Here is a 21,638-nt window from a genome sequence, read left to right on the forward strand (position 1 = left end):
TGGAGTGCAGAGCCAGGGCAATTCACAATACCAAAGTAATCAGGAAGCTGTACAGTTACTGCCATGAAGAGTTCTCTAGGGCATACTGTTAAAATTCAAGTGGCAGAACAAACTTACAGAGTGAGTCACAGTTTATGAGAAAAATTATATTCGTGTGAGTCCATGTATGTACTTTTGTATGTTTGTGTGGGTATATGTATGTTATTATGTGTGTATACATATATACATACGCCCACACATACACACATAAATACATACATGGACTCATACACAAAAGTATATGTATTTAGATACACACATTTATATACATACTTACACACATATATATGTAAATTCACAGTAAAAAAAAAAAAGTCTGGAAGGACAGATGCCAAATATTAACAATGATTTGTTTTGCAAAGTGGGAAAGAAGAGGCAAAAGGGAATGATGGATTTTTAAATATTTTATTTTATATATTAGTATTTTAAAAAATAGAAGGTATTAATGCTACATATACAAAAGTGAAAATAAGCTGACTCCCCCCAGAGAGATAAGAACACCCTGCAGAGCCGAGACTGGGGTCTCTAGAAGCACAATCGTTCGAGAAGGGTAGGTGGCCGCCCCCCACCCATCCCATGCCAAGGAGGAGCTCAGGGGCTGCTTCTCTTATAAGCCTTGGAGCTAGGCAGGCCCACCCTGCCTTACACTCAGTTGTCTCTGGTCAGTGCCTAAGAAACAAGCCCCTTCAGTAATTTATCCCTTCAGTCCTTCAGGGTCATACTGCTCTGAGCTTCTGCCCCGTGCACTCAACTTCCCACTACTCCCCCCATACTCTCTCTACTATATCTTACGCCCTCCGAAACCCTTCAGTAAACAGCCTCCTCCATCCTCAACTTCCTTGCTCAAAGGCACGTCTGGTTCTTCCCTCTGAAGCCTTCCCTCAAGCAGAGGCTACTCCTTCTCCTACTCTCCATCCCTCCGAGGCCCAAGCGTGGCCTACTGCCTCAGGCCACACCACGCTCCGGGGCCTGCTCTTCACCCTGCTCCTCTGAGGCCTGGGCCATGTGGCTGTACCACTTCGCCCTTATCATCCTGCATACTACCTCCCAAACATCCCTCGTCACTCATCACACTAAGCACTGGCTCACTCTCTTCCTTTCCATCCTGAGTAGCTCCACCAGGCACACGGATGACTCAGCCAATACCGCAGCTCTTGCTCCCTGCATTTCCTCTTCTCCCACGGATCTTGTCCCATCAGAAACGGCGCTGCCTTTCAACGATTAAATTCAAACATCCATTCAGTTTGCTAACCCAGTTACTCCCGATACACTTCCTTCTGAATCTCAGTGAAAACTCTGGCATCTCACATTGATTCCTCTACTTTCTCTCTAGCATCTTCCTTTCTCTGGAGCCTCCTTCCTTAGCAGTCACTTAAAATATTTTATCAACATTTTAAATTGTTGCCCTAAAATGTTGTCTGACAAAACTCCATTATCCCAAGTATCCACCCAGTCTGCACCTATACCTGGTCTAGGGACTGGTGCTAAGGGAAAAAGATGACACACAGTCAATCCTCATTATTCATGGTTTCCGTATTTGCAAATTCACCTTGATAAAATACATTTGTAACCCCAAAATAATATTTGTGGGGTCTGGGGACATGCGCATGCACAGAGTGTGAAAAATCTGACTCACCCATCATGCAAGTTTCCAGCTGAGGCTGAACAAGGCAAGATGCTCGGCCTTCGTGTTTCGTACCTCACCTAACAAGCAAGTGTCCTTTATGTTACCTACTTATTTAGTGCCATATTTTTTCATGTTTTGTGCTTTTTGTTGTGATTTTGCTATTTAAAACCGCCCCTAAGCATAGTACTGAAGTGCTAGGTAGTGTTCCTAAGTACAAGAAGGCCGGCAAGTGCCTGACAGGGAAGATATGTGTTAACAGATAAGCTTCATCAGGCATGAGTTACAGCGCTGGTGGCCATGAGTTCAATGTTACGGAATAAACAATAGACAAACAGGTTGTCTTCAAACAGAAACATAAAACAAGATTAGTGCTGATCGGCTGACGAGAATGTTGTGACCAGAGGCTCCCAGGAACCTAACCCTGTATTTCCCCTAAGCGCAATGGTTCAGTAGTATTTACGGAATATAACTACCATAAATAACGCGAATCCAATGTACCTGTTTACCGCACTCTCCCTACTGCACAGCAATCCTTCTAGTCGCGCCTGGCCGGTTCCCTCTCCCATTCTTCACAATGGCCTTTTTAAACCTCCTCCCTCTCCTTCCGCTACGAATCCCACCATCTCTATCTTCAATCTCAGCTGAGGATTTACCTCTGGAAGTTGCCTCCAAACTGGCAAACCTGCCCATGCCCACCACACCCACCCTCTCCTGCTCCCCCCTGCAGAACCCAAGGAGAGACTCCTCCTGCTGGCGAAGGCTTGGACCTCCTCATATACTCTGGATCCCATCCTCTCCCATCCCTTCTTTGTCAATTATCTGCTCTCTCTGAGCCTTCCCATCCTCTGCTCCCCAATGACTCCTTCAGAATTCAAGCATTCTCTAGCCAGTCTCTTCTCATTACAACAAAAAGGGAGGGATGAGGGAGAGGGCAAGAAAAAGTAAAGAAAAAACTATCTCTTAGGCTTAGACAAATTCTTGTACACTCTCGGTGAAAATCTAACAACTGATAAACTTTTTTGGAGCCCAAAATAGCAATATGCATCAAAATTTAAACATCCTTAACTTTCAACCTGGTAATTCTAGGGATGGTTCCTACAGACATACTCACTATGCAAAAAACAAAACAAAACAAATCAAAAAAAAAGCAAACAAAAAAAACACTGAAATATAAAAGGATGCTCACAGAGGCACTGTTTGTAATAATGAGAAAGTGAAGACCACTCAGTTGTTCATCAATATGAGAACAATTAAATAAACTGCAGCAATTCAGTGAAATGGAATACTACTCACAGGTTAAAAATATTATATATGTATAATATAATATATAAGATACAGTGTCACAAGAGCAAGTTGCATAATATTATGTATGATATCACTTACATGTAAAAAAGAGAAAGATATATTTATACATATTTTTACATGCAGAGAAAACATCTGGAAGGAACACCATGAACTCATAAGTGCCGTTATCTTTGGGATACAGAATGAGGAAAACAGAGGGTGGACACAGAACTTCAATATATACTCTTACACTAGCTGACATTTCCAGGATGAGCAAACATTACTGTTATGATAAAAAAAAAACTAGACAAACTAAAATAAATTTCCTTTAAAACCAAGAGTTGAAACACACACACACACACCCCTCCCTTAAAAAGTTTCCCTTGTCTTTTACAGCCAACTTCTCAAAAGCAGTCTAAACTTACTGAATGTTTTCATAAATCTCAACTGTTCTGAGAACTACATAAGCTAATACATGGAAAACACTCAGCTCAGCATCTGTCCCATGGTACACGCTGTGGAACGGTATGTTATTATTTATGGTGACTGTCATCATCCTGCTATCAGACGTGACTGTGTTGTGTAGGAGCCAAACCTCTTACAAATCCACTAAGTCACTGAAGGAAAACTATGATAACTAAAACTAATACACAAGATGGTCTTATTCTTTGAGGAAAATTTTAAAACATACATTCCCCTGACTCAAGGAAGAGAACAAGAAGGAGGCGAGCACATAAAGGAAAAAAAAAATTCTAAGAGCTCTCAGTAATATATTGGACTAAGATATACCTGATTGACCTGGACATCTTTTCCCGAAAAATTTCAAAGAGATACCTTGAAATACTGAAAGTAATATAAATATCCGTTGGTCTGTTCCTTATGTTAAGGAACGTGGTATGGTGAAGCCTATGGCGTCAGACGGACCAGGGGTCAAATCCTGGTTCTACTACTTTGAAGCTGTGTGGCCTTGTATACCTCACTTAACCTCTCTGAGCCTCAGTTCCTTCATCTATAGAACAGGGATGAAAAGGAGTTCTTGCAAAGATCAAATGAGGTAATGTTTACAAAACGCTAAGCACCGCGCCTGGCATAAAGTAAGCACTCAACAAATGGCACCTTTCCCCATTATTAAATCCCTATAATCACTATTTTGTTTTAAAAATAAAGATGAGGCAAAGCTTACCTCAGCCACAGTGAGGACGCAGTACACGGACTGATGCTCAGGGTCCACGCCTTCTAATTTCATGCCAACTTTAAACCCATTTTTGTTATATGGAAAAGATTGGTACTAAAATGCAAAATGACAGCAGTTTTAGTGAGTGATCACCATTCTTAAATAAGGACTATATAACCAAATACATAAGCAACTCCTAAAAATCCAAAAGAAAAGGATCACTCGGTCATCTCATGGAAAAATGGACAAAGACGATAAACAGGTGACAGAAAAGGAAATTTAAATGTCTTACCGATTTAAAAAGGTGATCAACCTCCCCCATAAGAGTCATACAAAGTAAAATTACGGTAAAATATACTTCACCTACCAGACCGATAAAGATCGAAAAGTTTGGTTACAGTGCATTGGCAAGGCTCTAGGGAAAGACACGCACACAGACATCGCTAATAGGGATATAAACTTCTACAACCTCTAGCAATCTCACGATATCCATAAAAAAGAACATTCTCTTTGACTCAGCAATTCTAATCCCGGGAAATTACCCAACAGAGATAGCCACATATGTGCTAAAGGAGAGGTGTACGAGGTTACTCACCAAAGCATTTACTTACCAAAAGACTCATGTATATATATTATACATTCCATATATACATATAGCATTTCATCTTATAGCTGTTCCATAATAATTTAAGGTGGTCCCTACTGACTGACACATATATGTGTGTCATACTCATGTAATATATATGACATACATATATGACATATATGTCAATCAATAGGGAGCAGCTTACATTATTATGGAACAAACATAAGATGGATATATACTATGCATCAGTATAAAAGACTGATGAAGGGGTCAGATGAACTGAGATGGAATAATCTCCAAACTAAGTTAGACAAAAAAGCAAAGTCCAAAACAGTATGTGACATATGTTATCATTTGATTAAAGACAAGGAGAGGAGGATTTGTGTCTATATATTGCTTATATGTACATATAATTTTCTTATAGCGCCTTCATGTTTTAATCACATGAATGTATTACTGATTCAAGTAATTAGCTGTATTTAAGCTTTTTTTTAAAAATTGTAAAAAAGTCTATTCTGCAAAGGACCAAAGTTGCAGAAAATAATTATACAGAACAAGTCATATGCAATGACTATTACATATTAAATATTCTAATGTAGATGTAATCATCCCAACATTTACTATTCACCACTTTTTAAAAAAATTTTATTGAATACTCACCACTTCTTAAAAACTCTGTGTTCATACAAATATAACAAAGTATTGATAGCAGATTTATTACATACCATGATTAAATATAATTAAATCATTTAAACCAAGGGTCAGCAAACTACAGTCTAAGGGACAAATCCAGCCCACCACCTGTTTTTGTAAATAAAATTTTACTGGAATACAGCCATGTTCATTCATTTATATATTGTCTCTAGCTACTTTCATTACGAGAACAGAGTCGAGTTGTTACATCTGAGACCACATACCCCATAAAGCCTACGATATTTTCTATTGTCCTTTATGGAAAAAGTTTACTGACCCCTGGTCTGGCCTAGAGACAGAAGTTCCCACTCAGAACTACTTTTATTGATTTTAAATCACTTATGATAAAATATTTTTCTATGGTTATATAGTAACCCATCTTTCGATGTTTTGTTGTGATATTACGTAAACCACAGTAACTCATTTTTATTCTCCCAAAGACATGATGTTGACATGAAATTTTACGCCAGTTCTTCTTTATCTACTGATTTTTCAGTAGTAGTAGAAACATCCCTTTTAAAATCAATGAGTGAAAGCCTGGTAAATATTGAGAAGAAAGAGCAGGCGCGTGTGTGTGTGGGGGGGTGTGGTCATGCACGTGGCACTGGGGAAGGTGTGCGTATAAATGCTAGCTGCCCTCGGAGGCACCCCTCCACATGTGAAAAACAATATGTTTGAGAAATTATCCCAAGTCACATTTCCTAAACAGACAGTAGAAACGGCAGTACCAATTCCAGAGAAGCATTATGGACAATGTTTCTAGAAAGGCCTGTACCTCCTTGAACAGCTTTGCTGGCACTGCCACAGCTTTTTCCTCTTCCAGGTAGGACGCCCAGCACCAAGCTTTCTTTCCTTTAGGAGGCAAACCTGAAAAGCGAATGAGACTAAAATGACAGAATTCCCAAATCTAAGAAATCAGAGTGGTACACTATGAACTCTCACTTCCCTAACTATCCCCAGGCCTGGCTCTTCTCTTACTTTCATGGCTGGTATTTCTCCATCTCTTTTCCTGGCTCCTCTTCCAAAGAAATGAGAGCTAACAAGTGAGCTGTGTGTATATCCAGGTGTGAGTGTAGAGAAAAGAAGCAGAAGAACTTAAGGTTAATGAAGAAGATGTAGTAGGAAGCCAAGAAAGAACAGTACCACGGAAGCTACAGCAAGTAAGAGCTTCTTCTAGAAGCAGGATGCTCAAAATTTTTTTCCTAAGGAATCAAGAAGTTGAGGACTGAGAAAAGGTCAGTGCACTGAGTGGTCAGGGATGGACTGCTAATCCTTCTCCATGATTAAAAAAAAAAAAAGGGGGGAAAAAAATGAAGGTGCCAAAGGCCAAATTGAAGTAGCAAAAGAATACATAAATGATAAACATATGGAGTCAGCTAATATCAATTTTATTTGGGATTAATCTGACAAAAAATGAAAATGAAAGAAAGGGTATAACAGCTTGATGGGTATTAAAATTGGGGGAATGGTATTTTGGGGATGAGACTGCAACAGGCAATGATGAAGCCCATGAAGAGGAAAAAAAAATGGAACACCTAAGAGGGGGAAATGATTGAAGGGACAAGGTCACAGAAGGGTCAGAGCCCTGAGAGTAGAAATGAAGGGGAAGGGAGAGTCAGGATAAAGACACTTTTGAGGCAGAGTGCAGAGTAACTGAGAATTTACTCCCTTTAATTTCGGTGACATAAGATAGAAGGTCATCTCCCCCGAAATGTAAAAGTTAGGTTGTGTGCTTGACGCAGGTAGAAATACCTCAAACTCTTTTTGAGGAGTTAAGAGCTGAATGAGTGAGGAATGCAGCCAAACCCTGAAGAGAAGCACTGGGTTCAGGCCTCGATTTGCAGGGACAATGTGACTGGCAGGTCGGAACGGGACTGTTCAAAGTACAGCGACCTAACATGGAGGACCGGCCAGGCAGATGCGGCAGGTCCTTTCTTTGCATACAGCCTAGTGGGGCACACGGAGGCATCTATGGAGATGACCCAAGGTCCACGATGAGTAAAGCAGCGAGTTCATCCACCAAGTACTGAAGGGCAGGGCCTCATGAGAATAAAGGACTAGATTCCTCATGAGAATAAAGTGTTCCTTGAGGAACAAAGAAAAAAAAAAGGTACCAGGTCAGGAGGTCATGGTTGAGAGGAAACTTTAAAAATCTATAACCTTAGGAAATGAATAAGAACAGAGGTTTTAGTCAAAGTGCATAAGTAAAAGATACCTACTGGATGGAAAAATAAATAATGGAAAATGGTCTCAAGTTTGCCCTGACACTACTCAAAAGCTGCTAATTTCCACTTTTCCCTCTTATCTACTTCTTCTAAACTCTAATTTTTATTGACACAATTTAATCAAAGAAAACCCCCAAACGATCCTTTAACTGCCACAGTGTGCATTACAATTAAGACTAAAATGTCTACTTGCCTGAAATATTTTCAGCTTCATAAAGTTACAAATAAAACCTTCCTTTCATCAACTCACCCTGCTTTAATACAGCCGAATCACCTCGCCTTTTCCTTCGGGCTCTCTGCGAACCCCTCAGGATTCTTCCATCTTGTTTGTTCTCCTACAATAAGGAAGAAAAGTTTATGATTTTAAAAAGTTCATGAAATTGGCACCAATGAAAAGTTAGAGAGCTGTCGGAAAGCATTATTTTTTGGGGGACTCTTCTTCAATTTCACTTCATAACTTTTAAAAGAAAGTAAGAATATAGGTCACTTGAGAACTATGCTGCTTTTGGCCTGAGGTCCTTACAAAATAAGAACATTTCCAAGAATTACACTCTGTTATAGTACAGATACAGCTCCCACCTCCTTGAAACACTTTCTTCTTTCAGCTCCTGGACCACTCTGTTCTGGTTTCCCTCGTACCTCACTGGCCTCTCTTTCTCAGTCCCTTTGCTGACATCTCCTGCAACCTAATCCCCTTCTCTTCTTTACCTAATCCTTCTCCCTAGGTTTTAAAGATCATCTGTCTGCCGAATATCCCTCATCCATATCTCTAGCCCTGACCTCTTCCCTGGCTCCACATTCATGTATCCAGATGCTTACTTGGGATCTTCGCTTGGATGTCTAATAAGAATCTCAAACTCACGAGGGCCAAAGGACTCTAGATTCTATACTCCACTCTGGCCTTCCCATTCTCAAGCAATGGCATGATTATCCAGTCAATAGGTCAAGCCAAAAAGCTAAGAGTTATCTCTGATTCTTCTCTTTCCCTCACACACCCTGACAACCCTACCTTTAGCATCTATCTCAAATCCACCGACTTCTATCTTAAACAGCCCTCTTATTCAGTCACTGCAATAAACTCCTAACTGGTTTCCCTGATTCTACTCTTGCTCTCACATGTCAAAGCAGAGTGATCATTTTAAAACATTAATCATATCAAAGTACTCCCCTGCCTTCAACTTTCCAATGGCTTCCTATCTTACTCAGAATAAAGTGAAAACCCATTACTCTGGTTTACCATAAAGCCCTGGACCACACAGAACTCTTCAGCCTCATCTTACTCCATTCTCCCCTAGCCCTCAAGGCTCAACTACCTTGTCTTCTTTATTTCCTTAAACAAAACATGCTACACACATTCTTACCTTATGGTCTTTTCCTTAGCAATTCCACTGCCCCATGGGGCTCCTCACTCCCAACTTTACATCAGGCTCCTTCTTATTATTCAGATCACATTGTCCAAGCCACCCTCCCTAGGAGGCCTCCCTGATAACCCAACTTAAAGCAGTCAGATCACCTTAATGCCCTATTGTAATTCTCAGCATAGCGCTCATCATAGGCTGATATTTCCCCTGTTTATTTTGTTAATTTTATGTCCCCTTAACAAGAATGCAATGTCCCTGAGAAAAGAAACCCTGTCTTCCTGCTGTCTTATTCATCCCTGCATTCCCAACTCCTAAAACAGTGACTAGCCAATAATCGTTGCTCAATATTGATCTTAAGGAAAATGCTTTGAGACCTCAAAGTTCTCTTTTCATATAGAGTTACTAGTAAATATTTTAGAGAGGGGATGTTTATGTTTTAATTAGCATATTTGGAATTAGTTTTAGCTAAATATACCTGACATTTATCTGCCATTTTATACCTACTCACACAGTTTTATGAGATCTGTCTGCAAGTTACCAAAATGGGATTGGCATTTTGCTGTCAAGAGGAATCTAAAATTCGTTTGCGAAACTGAAGGTTCTCCTATTGCCTCTCTCACTGCAGTGATAAATTCCAGAACATCCTACTTCTTCACCCTGAGGAAGCGGTACTACTATTCATAACTCCCATCTTGAGATGAGGACAGTGACACAGAGAGGGCAGGTGGGTAACCTCCTGATGGTAAAACAAGGTCACGGAACCAACATCTGAACTCAGGTAACTGGCTCCAGAGCCAGTGCCTTGGAGCACGGTGATACCCGCGAAGGAGCAGCCCTGTGGGTACTAACCAGCTCGTCGTCTCGCTCTTCCTCCTCCTTGGAGTCGGCTTTCAGAGACAACTTTGGCTTTTTCTTCCGACTGCACTTAGGATCTTCCTCTTCATTGTCTTCTCCCACGTCCCTTTCTTCCTTCTGATCTCTGCTGAATTTATAAACCCAAAAGAGTGGCAGGAGACAATACCCATCAAATATCTGCATGTTGATTAGCAACACAAAAATCATTAAAAAAAATATTTAACCACCGGGAGAATGGTGTACATATTAGAATGGTGTACATATCATAGATAAGAGACACTTCAAACCACCATCATGTATAACACTGTCAAGATAGAAAGTGGAAATTAGCTTACGTATTAATTTATATAATTATTATAATTATCTAATTAATGATATAATTTTAAAAGGGCACCAGCACTACAGGTGTAACAGGTTCTAACAAGTTTAAAATTATTTGTCTTCCACAGCTGCCATCCAGACTAATAAAAGAATCAATTATTTGGAGATAGTCTAGCCTTCAGGGGCAATTTTAAAGCAAGGATCTAGCAATTATTAAGAATGCCAAGTCCAACTGAAAAAGGCCAAGTGTAACTTTGTAAAACATCAGGTGGCTAACAAAAACAGACAATTCTCCAGCCTGTTCTGATTAAAACACATGGGAAACTCCACTCAAACATAAATGCCAAGTCATTTATTTGTAGTATACAAGTACGTACAGGAAATACACCTTGTTGGTGATAAGCTGACCTCGTCAGACAGTTCCCAATGGCAGTCACACCACCACCGTCAGTCACAGCTGACGGCCCTGACTCGGAATCCTCAGTCCATCCTGAGATCAGCAGTAACACAACTACCACACTACTCACTATGGCCATTCAGCGGATTCTCAGTCAGGGGAAGCTTCAGTCCATTTGTGGAGTTTTAGCTGAATTACCTAAGACCTCCCAAAATATAAACAAAAGTGTGTTTCCACAAACATGAGTGTCATTAAAATGTGTATGTAGCCCAAAGAAATCTAAATACTCTTGGCTGGGGAGCAATCAAATTAATGTAAACAAAAGGCTAAAGAAAGAGGCAGAGGTTGTATTGCAGCTAGGACGTGAACAGCACAACTCAGTTCAGACATGACCAAAGACACCAGCCCAGTAGTGGGATCAGGGTCCAAGTGTCTCCAAAGGGAAAGTCTCTGGGGGAAAAAAGATATTTTTGGATGACAGACATCAGAGAGCACAAAACCTCTGTATTCCCAAGCACCAGGCCCTTGGACTCTAAAACTCATTTTATAGATGGAATGGGGGCAAAAACCTACTTGTCTTTGATATGCCGAGCACAATTCTGGCTGCAATAGTTTCCTCCAGAAAGACACTCATCTACGTTGCCATACTGACAACAGTTCTCACAGAATTGAAGCCCTTCTACTTTCACTGGATCCTTCAACCTGAAAGGCATCCCAGTCTTCTCAGAAAAGACTAGAAGACGAAAAGAAGGAAAAAAATTCAAAACCATGACAGAAATCATTGCAAAACACATTTAGACTTTTTCTTCTAATAATTTTGTTAGCAACACAATAAAAGAATAATGTTTGTTGAATGAATGAATGAATGAATGATCAAACTACATAGCGCTTGGGAGGGAGAAGAGGATGGGCTTGACAGGAATCACTCAAATTATTTACATAACACACAAAAAAATTCTTCAGAAAAGGTAAACAAAGGCTTGTCCAAGGTCTTTTCTACAGAGTTCAAAGTAAAATGAAGAAAATTTCATTAGTCACTAAATTCAGAAGATGAAACCAACCATCCATTGAACCCTATACAGCTGTATCTTTCTGACAAAATTTTAAAAGGGTTATCTATGTTATACTGTGTTTTTGATGAGTGACTCTTTTACTTAATGGGCTGAATCAACATCTTTCTATTTTACTTTTAATGTAGCAGATCTCCTAAATCATAATTATCCATATTGTCTAGGAGCTCACATTTCCTTTTGCTTGAATCGTTAGGCTAATCATTCATTCAGCAAACATTTATTAGGCACCAATTTACGCTAGACACTGATAATGACAGTATAGACCTTGCCCAAGAGAGCTCACAGTCTAGAAGAGAAGACAGACAAGAAAACCAATATTTATAATAAAATGTGATACATGCAATAATTGAAGCATGAACAAGTTCCAGGAGTAGTACAGAGGAAGAAGTGACTCATCCGGCCCGGGGGGAGGTCAAGGAAAGATTTTCTGATATAAAGCCTCAACAGGGTTTTGAAGGCCAAAGAGGAATTTACCAACTGGACAAAGAGAGAAACGGTATCCCAGCCAGAAGAAACAGCATGAGCAAAAAAGGCAAGAAAGCATGAAACCACATGATATGTTGGGAGAATTTTATGTAATTCAGTGCTGCTGGCCCTGCCAGAACACAGCATACAAAGAACAGAACAGAGAGCAAAGACACAAAGCAAGCAGGTGGGTGCGGGTCACCCAGATCTTTGTCTGTTTTGCTAAAGAGACAATAAGAAGTTGGTGAAGTGTCAGATAAGCAATCTACACAAGTTCCTCTGACTTCGGTGTGTGGGATAAATTGGGGGAAATCAGAAGCAGAGTGATTCTTTAGGAGCCCGTCTGCAGTAATTCAGGTGAGAGGTGATTAGGCCCTAAACTAAGGCAGTGGCAGTGATAATAGGTAGAAAAGGCCAGATCTGAGAGATATTTAGCAAATAAAAACCAGGAGGATTAAGTAACAGGCTATGGGGCTGGGAGAGAACAAATTCAGGATGACTCCTAGATTTCTTGCTTGTCCACTGGGTGGATGGTGCTACCATCAATTGATATTACGGGCTACAGAAGAAAAAGCAGGTTGGGGGGGAGGGGAGAAAGAAATAGAAAATGAATCGCATTTCAGACATGTGGAGTTTGAGGTACCTGTGGGACATCCAGGTGGAGATGTCCAGTAGGCAGGTGGAAATACGGGCCTGGAGCTCGGGGGAGAGGTCGGGGCTGGAGATATAGATTTAGGAGTCATCAGCATATAGGTGTTAGTTACAACCATCGGAGTAGATGAGAAAAAAGTGGCAGGCTTTTGGCTAAATCACCTGGGTAGGCTATTACAACATGGATTTACTTGATAATTTCCAATTAACCTTGTGCTATGACAGATCTGGCATAAAGAAAGAAGACACTTTATAGTTATTTTAAAATATAAAAGCTGGTTCCATATTAGTTTCGTCATAGAAATTTACCTAAGAATATGTGACACAAAGATCACCCAGGATTTTCAAAGTTCCAGTCTATTATAAAACCTTAGATATTCTTACATTAAAACTCTTCAAAAAAAAAAAGAAAGGACAATGCAGATGACCTGTTCTTACCTTCTTGAGCAGTTGGTACCATCCAAGTTGTGGTAGCTGTTGCTTTTTTAACATTTTCCATCTCACTCTCATCTGTAATAACTTCCAAGGCGCCAAACTCATTTACACGGAACTAGCGACAATAGTAGAAAGAGGCAAAATTTACAAAAGTGCTCAGAAAAGTCATCATTTAATGGCTGGCACATGAAGTCTTTAAGCAAATGAAGTACATTTTTATAAAGTTAATTTCAACAATTATATCCAGAAAAGCCTGCTACCACTATTAAGCCCTTTGCATTTACCAATTTTGGAATTTCAGGAAGGGGGAATAGAACAATGCAACAAAGAACTTCTTAAGGATACAAACAACCACCCCTGCAGTGTCCTATGGAGTTGCCAGCTCACTTATACGGCTTATAATTTCAAACACTATTTTTTTTTTTTTTTGCTAAGACTGTTTTTCTTATTTCATATTACTGCTTATTTGATGATCAAAGTTAGTGAAAGGAGAATTACTGTTTTCCCAGGAATCAACGTGTCTCACCCAAGTTCACCTAGTTCAAAGAGAAGGAATATCATCATTCTAGAAATTGTGACTTGCATGTCCCTCTCCCCATATTCCAAGATATGAGGAAGGAAGGCTGAGCACGAGTCATGGCACCCCCGGCCCCACACCTCCTCTTTCTTTCACTGCTCTTTAGAATTCTGTTATATTCATTCACTTCTAGTCCTCCTAAACTAAACCGCTGGTAACATCTATGAGATGTGAACAAGCTTACTAGCTTCAGGCCAATTTTATCACTAAAAAGTAAGGGCATCTTGATTTCATGGGCATTTTTGACCCCAAATATTGAAAATTTCCTCTCACCTCATGGCAAGCCTCAAACCAAGAATTCTTCTGCAATCTCCTGGACATACAGTTTATGTGTTGAAGACTTTTAACCACTACCTGTGTGCAGGGGCCCCATCCTCTTTGAAACAGCTAGGTTTACTGTCACATTCATGAAGGTCAAAGTTATTCTGTATTCCTTCTGTTTTTCCATAAAACAGAATGACATTAGGGATCCACTAAGCTTGACAGGGGATGAAGAGCTAGAAAGCTCAAAATTCAAAAGGATTATAAACCTTTCGGCTTAAAGTTTTTAGATCTCTCACAGAAATACAGATGAGCATGCAAATATGCAGTATTTAAATGAGGCCTTCCATTTCCCAATCTAAAAATCTATTTGTTCAACATGCCAACAGAAAGATTTATTTTACCAAACTAGATTCAGACTACAAGTCAGAAACATCATAAGCAAAATTTACAACTAATTATTCTTTCCACCAGGTGAAAACAGCACCTTAAACAATTTTCTGCACATAGTCTACAATTATTAAAAGCTTTCTAGACTGAACAAGTGACATAGTTACGGAAGGTGAAAATGTTTTCTCCCTATTTCATATTCCAGATACAAGTTCCCAGGTAACATGTATATACTAAACCTAGTGGGTTCACCTAAAAATGTCAGTTTAGGAGGTGGTAAAAAGTCAATTGGAAGGGAAAGAGCTAAAAATAAGTTTACTTTTTAAAAAAAAATAAATTTTTAAATGACCAACTCTGAAACCAGAATATTTCAAAATAAAGCTGACAGTACCATCTACTGGGCAAGAGTAGAAAAGCCAAGCCATCATGATTATTAATTAATGATGTTAAAAACTATGGCAGAAAATCAATTCTGAATGAAAAATTTTTAAAAACTGGCGTCAGCCCAGGTAAGTAAGTTTACTTTTATTATATGTTGATGTTAATTTAAACTTTTTTGACAAATACAAAACGTGGGAAATAGCACAAAACATTTACATTACACAGAAAGTCTCCTGTGGCTTAAATTTCCAAATTGCTGCTAAACTACACCTTAGCATTTCAAACACTGAGAAAGAGAACACAGCTGAGTGGAATCTTCAAATCAAAATTCAGACCTATGACACCTGGGAGTTTTAGGTTCAAATACTTTCAAAGTTAAAAGGTAATATTCCCACATCACAACACTTAATTCCAGTTATCTTTTCCCTCTCGTAATAGTTATTGCCAATAACTGACCTACAGTCTAAGCACAAAGTAAAGATGCAGTGCACTTAGGAAAATGGTTAACTCCCGTAAGCCAGGGACCCATGGACGGACTTAAGGGGTTGATAAATCCCAGGAAATATATGCAAAATTATGGTTAAGGGCACATATATATTTATCTGGGGATAGAGTTTATAAGTTTTATCATATTCTCAAAGGCATCCTATAACCCTGAAAAAAATTTAAAAATCTACTCTAACCGAAGTTACTTTATTTTAAAAATTAGAACATTCTCTAACACTATATACAAAAATAAACTCAAAATGGATTAAAGACCTAAATGTAAGACCGGATACCATAAAACTTCGAGAGGAAAACATAGAACATTCTTTGACATAAATTATAGCAATATTTTGGGGGCGGTCTATCTCCTGAAACAAAGGAAATAAAGGCCAAAAAAGGGGGGACCTATTTAAACGTAAAAGCTTTTGCACAACAAAGGTAATCATCGACAAAAGGAAAAGATAACCTACTGAATGGGAGGAAATATTTGCAAATGATATGACCAATGAGGGGTTAATATCCAACATATATAAACAGCTCATACAACTCAACACCAAAAAACAAGCAGCCCAATTAAAAAATGGGCAGAAGAACTGAATAGCCATTTTTCCAAAAAAGACATACAAATGGCCAATAGACACATGAAAAGATGCTCAACATCACTAATCATCAGGGAAATGCAAATCAAAACCCCAATGAGATATCACCTCACACCTGTCAGAGTGGCCATCATCAAAAAGGATACAAATAACAAATGTTGGCAAAGATGTGGAGAAAAGGGAACCCTCCTACACTGTTGGTGGGAATATAAATTGGCGCACCCACTGTGGAGAACAGTGTGGAGGTTTCTTGAAAAACTAAAAATAGAACTACCATATGACCCAACAATTCCACTCCTGGGAATATATCCAAAAACCCAAAAACACTAATTTGAAAAGATACATGCAACCCAATGATCATAGCAGCGTTATTTACAATTGCCAAGATATGTGAGCAATCTAGTGTCCATCAACAGATGAATGGATAAAGAAGATGTGAGAGAGATATATATATCACATACTATATATTATATATATATAAAACACACACACACACACACACACAATGGAATACTATTCAGCCATAAAAAAAAGAATGAAATTTTGCCATTTGCAGCAACATGGATGGACTTGGAGGGCATTATGCTAAGTGAAACAAGTCAGACAGAGAAAGACAAATACTATATGGTATCACTCATATATGTATATGGAATCTAAAAAATATTGATACAACAAACTAGTGAATATAACAAAAAGAACCACACTCACAGATATAGAGAACAAACTAGTGGCTACCGGGGGGGTGGGGTTGGGGGGCAACATGGGGTAGGGCATTAAGAGGTACAAACTATTAGGTATAAAATAAGCTACAAGGATATATTGTACAACATGGGGAATATAACCAATATTTTATAATAACTATAAATGGAGTATAACCTTTGGAAACTGTGAATCACTATAGTGTACACCTGTAACTTATAATAAAAAATTAACCTCAAAGTATTTTTAAAGTATCCTATCATACGCAAAAAGACACAGGGATCAATTTTTTGACTTCTCAATTTTTTTGTCTTCCACAATGTTACTACTGTAAAAAATGTTGGACAGCATAGGCTGTTAGTTAGGTGCTGCTAACATTACTGAGTTCCACTGATGAAATTCCAGGAAGACTGACACATTTCCTAACATTTTTTTCCCCAATAAAATACTCAAATTCCGAAATTGGTAATGCTTTTATGAATGGTGCTGCAACTATAGAAACTTGATATAATCACTTTTTTTTAAGTTGTTAGTTCCTTTAAGCTAGACATCTAAAAAGCACTATAAAAAATTAGCAACTGACTCCATTCTACAATCAAGAATGTCAAAATTATAAACTTTACAAAAGGGCTTTATTAAGCAAATCAAGCATATCAGCGGACACTGTAACTTCTGTTAGTGGATACATCTAGGTCAATCAGAAAACAATTACGCCTGAAATATATAAGGGGTTGAAAAGGTTTTGTTTGTTTGCCTTGGCTTAAGCTACCTTTTATTTGATTCATTCTCTTTATTTTTGCTTATAGAGGCAAAGGATCTTTAGCCTATTTGCGCCTGTCTTTAATAATAGATCATTAAAAGACACTGCTGAGATTACTGTTTTCATTACTTTCAGTGTTGAAACGGGAGTTCTACTTAGCAATCTGTTTTAAGGACAAAGATATTTAGTAACTAAACTGTTCTGAACGTCAATCAAGACAAGGCAAAACCCAGCAATAAGAGCGCAGTGAATTTTCCAGTTGGGTTTCTGCATCGCTGCTGCTGGGTCTTGCTCTTGGTTAAGTGGCAACTATTCTTTTGAGATAAGATGCTATCACCCTCAGGAGGGTACTGACATTTTACTGAGGGACTCCGGAAGACTAAATCCTTATGACCCAGAGGAATAATTCTCTGCAGATAAATTTCAGAAATCATAAGAAGTTTAGGCAGAGAATCGCTTAGGGACAGCAAGCCCTACCCTGCATCTTTCCACAAGCCTTACCACCTAGTCGCCTGCCTGTTCTTACAGCTGGCCCTGAGCTATTAATCTACAAACACAGATTTGCCTCTTAAAGGAACAAATTAGGCAACGGTCAAGTTTACAAAGCTTGTTTAAGTAAAAATGTCTTGTTAATGACTACAATATTTTCAAGAGGGCAGGTGGACACTTGTTGTTCTTCCCTAACACTACACTTTCTGATGCTAGCCCCTCTTCTGTATGCCCCTTTCTCTCCCTCCTCCCATCCCTGCCCCCAAAAGTCTTCACGCAGTTTCCCACCTATTTTCAGGCACCTAAACCTCACATGACATCTGCTTCCAAAGACTTCCTGATCCCTCCAGCTAACATAATACCTCCTCTAAATTGCTGTAACATTTCCCTTTCATCTCTTTTGATATGAAAACATTTCTCTTGTTAGTAGAATGGCAGTGGTAAGAGAATCAATTTTAAAATCAGAAAAGCCTGGTTTTAAGACCCAGTTCTGCCAGTAACGAACTGTCTGACCTTGCTTGAGCAAGTGACTTAAGCACTCCGGGCCTCTGTTTCCCCATCTGTAAACTGACAACAGTGACAGAAACTCCCTCACATGGGTTAAATAAGAGAATTAAAAGATGTAGGTCAAGTGCTCACCAGAGAATAAGTTCTCTATTCTTTCTGCTACTGCACCCAAATAAGGAGCTTTTGCGCTCTGTCTTATATAAGGGTTGGTTAGCCCAGTGTGAAGGGGGGAATGGGGATGCCAGCAACAGGGACCAGTAAAAAGGGACCAAGGTGTGAACTAGTTGGCTGGGCTGGAAACAGGGTGGCACAGAGGAGTGAAATGAGATGCAGCTGGAGAGGAAAGTAGGGGCTAGACCACCAAAAAACTCTTGTGGTAAACTTAAGGGGTTTGAACTTTATCACGAAGGATACAGGAAACTGCTAAAGGATTTTAAGCAGAAGAGCGATATCACTTGACTGGCCAGCAGTCATGAGGCTTTTACAGAGAAAAGTTCTTTCAAAATGGCAATAAACTGAAGCATATTAAAACCTGTTCCCATGATAAGAAACCGACTCCTATGTATTAGCTGAATTAACTTCAGCTGGCTATCTTAGGGATTGCACATTAAGAAAGCCACATGCCTTCGCCCATTAAAAAAAGAGGAAGCTTCCAGTGTCAAATAGGCAGAGCATGATGCGGGAGAGTAAATTGCATGATTTATTCAAAGTTCTTTCCAATAACTTAATTATGAAAAATCAATTGCTTAATCAGATCTCTTAGGCAACTCAAATTTTAATATGAGGAGCAAATGAATCAGAAATCCTAAGCAATATAATCAACTGGCTAGTCTTTGAATCTCCTCAGATAAAAAGGGTTATAAAGTAGAAAAAAATTTTTAATTATTTTTTTAAATAGGGTATCTGTCAACAGCAGATAAAGTGAATTGGATACATGGCAATTACCCAAGTAATTAGATGAGTCTAAAAATCAAATCAAATAACCCACATTATAGTACCCACTAAGTGGCTTAATTATCTGATTACCTTTATAAAAGTAATAGGTTAATTCCTAAAATCCATTGCTTAGAAAACCTTTAGGCAATCTAAATTTCTTAGGGATGGAGACTTCACTCTATTGTCAAAATCTAGCTGAACAAAAATTATAAATTTCATCATCCACCTACATGGAAAAAAAATAAGCCATTCAGAAGGAATAAAAATGTACAAGAAAAATAAGACGCTGAAGCAATAAAAAAAAAGGCAGTTTACATAATATACCATAAAGCAAGAAAAGATACAATTTGTTAAGTGTTTTACATATATTACTTTTTTCAATCCTTATAACCAGCTTATGACATAGATCCTATAACCCCATTTTACAGATAAAAATTGTGAAACTTAGAATTTAAATAACAAAGCTCATTTAGCTAATTATGTGGCTGACACTATCAGAATCTTGAACAGTTTTTCTTTCTCAAAAATTTCAGCAGTCTATTTCCATCATATCTAATCCAGATGAACATTTGGAGAATGTTAGAGAAGATAAAACCCTTGGCATTCATTTAATTCCTTATTTTACCAAAGAGGAAATTGGCCCCAAAGAGATTAACTGACTTGTTCAAGGTCACATAGAACTAAAACTAAAAACCAAATCTCCTTTCCATATTTCACTAAACCTCACTGCAATATTTTTGTTAAACTAAACTCAGATAGATATGTTGGCACACTGCACTTAATTAAACCTAAACCAACTAAAATCTAAGTATTTTTCCAACAAGAGGTGGACTGTCCAAATCTCACCACTGAGGATGGGCTAGAACAGTTTTGGCTCAGATACTTGTCAAGTGGCCACTAAAAGGGATTGGATTCCAAGAAGTCGGTATTAGGGGGCAGGAATTTCTATTCAAGACAGGCCAGACTGCCAAGCACTAGCAAGGCAAGCCAAGAGACGGCCAGTTAGGGAGGTCGGATGTTCAAACACCTGAGTGACTAAGTACAAACACAAAGTCTAAAGGGCCCCAGACAGGTTCAAGGTCCCAGAGATAGGATCAGAGCAAAAGCAAATTAGAAATGAGAGGTGGGGGGGCTGGCTTCCCAGGTGGGTGCTTGCACAACCCTGTCCCAGGCTGCAGCAGATGTGGTCCTGGAGTGGCTCTGGGGGGCTGGGGAAAAGGGGCAGGGTGAGCACCTAGAAGAGGAGCAGACTGAAGCAGTGCTCTCTGAGGAGAGTTCTCAGCTATACAAAAGCAGTCTCATTTACAGGAAGGACCAGCTTCTGAACAAGTGATTACACAAAAATCCATATTTACAGTTTACAGTATAAATAATTTAAGGGAGGTGAACGGTCCTGTTTATTCAATATTTTAACATTATCCAGTTTTAAAATAAGAGAACTAGGACACAGGGAGTGTGGTTTTTCACTTCAAGTTACAAAGCCCATGACTACAAAAAATATACAAAGCTAGACCTTCTAAGTCTACCACTTTTACATTTTACTGGCCATCCTGATAGACTAAAACCTGAAACCATCTTCCTTGAAGCTATACATTAATTTCTACAAAATGCGTACAGATTGCAGAAATACTTCTAAGTCCCCTACCCCAAGTGACAAAGCCTTCTGCCAAACCATCAGCAGTTTGTCATCTTGAGATGCTGAGGACCAAGCATCATATAAAACTACAGCCACTATGCTTAATGCTTTTAATCCTTATTTCACATATGTGCTCAAATTCATTTTAATAATAAACACACACACACACACAATTTTATGTAATAAAGACAGCTTACCTTTAAATCACTTCCTGGTAATGTACCTACTCCATCCTTCCAATCCATAACACTGAATACATCAAATTCTTGACCACTTGTGCTAGAGGCAGATTCAGTCATGATTTTTTTTTAACCTGGAAAAGGAAAAAAGGGCATATCACTGAATATTCTACATACAAATCAGTTTTTATTTTAGTGGTCATTGCTTCAGTTTCCCTTAATTACATAATTTTCTTGATCATAATATCCCATATCCAGAGATTTAGAAATAATTGCTTCAAAAATATTTTTCCTAGTGAAAAATACCATAATTAATATTTTTCCTAGTGAAAAAAAATATTTTTCCAAGTGAAAAATACCATAATTAATCCATGGTAAATTACAGGAGAAAATATATGAATAAAAGTTCTAGGTTAAACAAAAAGTGCCATGGTAAATTTTTGCTATTGTTAGAAGAGGAATTCATTGTTTCATAGCATATTCACTTAGAACAAAAAATCATGATGACATATGGATAGAATTCTTCACCCTCTAAGGAGTTCCCCCTACCCC

At 38.7% G+C, this 21,638-nt stretch overlaps 1 protein-coding gene across 6 annotated transcripts in view; it reads right to left on the reverse strand.

The window, feature by feature from the left end:
- L3MBTL3 (L3MBTL histone methyl-lysine binding protein 3) overlaps positions 1–21,638 on the reverse strand; it is a 120,100-nt gene that overhangs the window by 76,764 nt on the left and 21,698 nt on the right. For 3 of the 6 annotated variants that reach the window (XM_036872190.1, XM_036872191.1, XM_036872192.1), the window contains 8 exons: positions 21,105–21,220; positions 13,190–13,301; positions 12,744–12,818; positions 11,136–11,295; positions 9,839–9,971; positions 7,879–7,963; positions 6,179–6,270; positions 4,134–4,238 (listed from right to left, as the gene is read on the reverse strand). In XM_036872190.1, coding sequence (XP_036728085.1) covers positions 4,134–4,238; positions 6,179–6,270; positions 7,879–7,963; positions 9,839–9,971; positions 11,136–11,295; positions 12,744–12,818; positions 13,190–13,301; positions 21,105–21,206 — 864 coding nt within the window. In that variant the 5' untranslated portion in view covers positions 21,207–21,220. The remainder of the gene's footprint in view (positions 1–4,133; positions 4,239–6,178; positions 6,271–7,878; positions 7,964–9,838; positions 9,972–11,135; positions 11,296–12,743; positions 12,819–13,189; positions 13,302–21,104; positions 21,221–21,638) is intronic. The other 3 variants (XM_036872193.1, XM_036872195.1, XM_036872196.1) reach the window with 3 other exon arrangements.

This window comes from Balaenoptera musculus, chromosome 12, assembly GCF_009873245.2.
Source record: "Balaenoptera musculus isolate JJ_BM4_2016_0621 chromosome 12, mBalMus1.pri.v3, whole genome shotgun sequence".
NCBI lineage: Eukaryota > Metazoa > Chordata > Mammalia > Artiodactyla > Balaenopteridae > Balaenoptera > Balaenoptera musculus.